Genomic DNA, 1,695 nt, shown 5'->3' on the forward strand with positions numbered 1-1,695 from the left:
AGAGTGAACAAAATATTAAATTAAGCTAGTATTATAATAAAATGATAAATATAATTAGTAAAAAATCATTTGATATAAAATATAAAATATTATTTTTTAAAATATTTTTAATAAGTTAAAGATAAAATTTTGAATTTTAATATATTTTGAGTATATTTTATATGAATATTTATAAAAACGAGCGGGCTCACGAACTAATGCTTTGAGTTGGGGTTGGCTTGAGGTTGGTTTCTTAGCTGATCAAACTCAATTCACAAGCTGCTTTTCAAGCCGAGCCCTAGTCAGCTTACGAGTCAGTTTAGCTCAATTCACTCCTATACGGGGCATTTGCACACATTAACACATAGTTCGCATATATATTTAAAAACACACCACTCAAAGCTTTGACATAATATCAAAAATACTAGTGTCACCTAGTTTTATAACTTTACACCTAGTTATTTAACACCAAAGTGTTATAAACTTGTAAATACATAAGAATTGTGTGGTATGTATGTAAATTTTCATGTATCTATATATATATATATATATTCCTTGCTACTTTTAAGGATGCTGCATTGTTTTAATCTTGGATATTTGTTGCAGTACACTCCAAAATTTGGATGGTAAAACACCAATTGAGGTGGCGAAGTTAAACAATCAGGATGAGGTTCTGAAGCTACTTGAGAAGGATGCTTTTCTATAACATGTTGTAATGTTTGCATCAGATATTCTGATGAGATTACAAAGATCAATCAATCCAGGTTGCATTTCAGGCATCATTCAACCTTGTATTACACTTGTTCTGCTATGCTTTTATCTTTCCGAGCCTTTTTGTTTTCTCTGAACCGAGTAGCTTTTTCGACAGTGATGACATCTAAACTATCTGTGCATTTGTTCATCTTTTTTTTCTTTCCTTTTGTTTATTTGTTGTATGTTGAATTAAAATTTATTCATTATTAAAACGAAGTTGTGTTCAGTAATTTGATGCTGTTTTGATAGTTTTAATAGGGTTGGTATTTATTTTAAATGGATTTGTTTCCTCTAATTGTTGTAGTTTTCCAGCTTTTTTTTTGGGGGCAATTACATACACGACTCTGAAGCTTTTGATATTTACAGAACTTGATTGCTCTTTCATCCATATTTTAAATTCTTACTCAAAATATAAAAAATCAAAATAAAATCCCAACCCATATTTTGTTGTTTTTTTTATCATATTTCCAATGTATAAATGATTTGGTTTGTTCAAAATTGACGAGTGTTTGTTTTGTAAATAATTAAGTTTTGAGTGGCATGCATGTAATTATCCTTTTTGGTTTTTGGCAAGCTTGATATATTTTCTTAGAGTATGGTTTGGTGGTTTGGGAAGAAATTTGTGTACATAAGACATTACGCAGAGCTGCGCACGGCTGTAACCTGTAATTAGGTTACAAAGATGATATTCGGAAGTTATAATCGCGTTATACCCCCTGTAAACTCCCTGTAAACTAACTGTACCTTCTACTAAGTTCCGCGCTTCTGTTTTTATATACAGGTAAGTTACAGGGAGGTTACATGGGGTATAACGCGGTTATAATCTCCCAATATCCTCCTTAAAAACTATTTGCAGGTTACAGACGTACGCCACTCTGCGTACGCAATTTTTTTCCGATAGTTTGGACGGTTGGCCTGAACAACAAGGGCACCTAAATATCAAACATAAGATTAATGATTCAC

At 31.6% G+C, this 1,695-nt stretch overlaps 1 protein-coding gene across 1 annotated transcript in view; it reads left to right on the forward strand.

Annotated features, from left to right (window-relative positions):
• LOC110028751 (ankyrin repeat domain-containing protein 2A-like) overlaps positions 1-786 on the forward strand; it is a 17,772-nt gene extending 16,986 nt beyond the window's left edge. Inside the window, exon 8 of the mRNA XM_020730733.1 lies at positions 586-786. Within this exon, the coding sequence (XP_020586392.1) occupies positions 586-685 (100 nt within the window). The 3' untranslated portion in view covers positions 686-786. The remainder of the gene's footprint in view (positions 1-585) is intronic.
• Positions 787-1,695: the final 909 nt, after the last annotated feature.

Source organism: Phalaenopsis equestris, unplaced genomic scaffold (assembly GCF_001263595.1).
Source record: "Phalaenopsis equestris unplaced genomic scaffold, ASM126359v1 Scaffold000002, whole genome shotgun sequence".
NCBI lineage: Eukaryota > Viridiplantae > Streptophyta > Magnoliopsida > Asparagales > Orchidaceae > Phalaenopsis > Phalaenopsis equestris.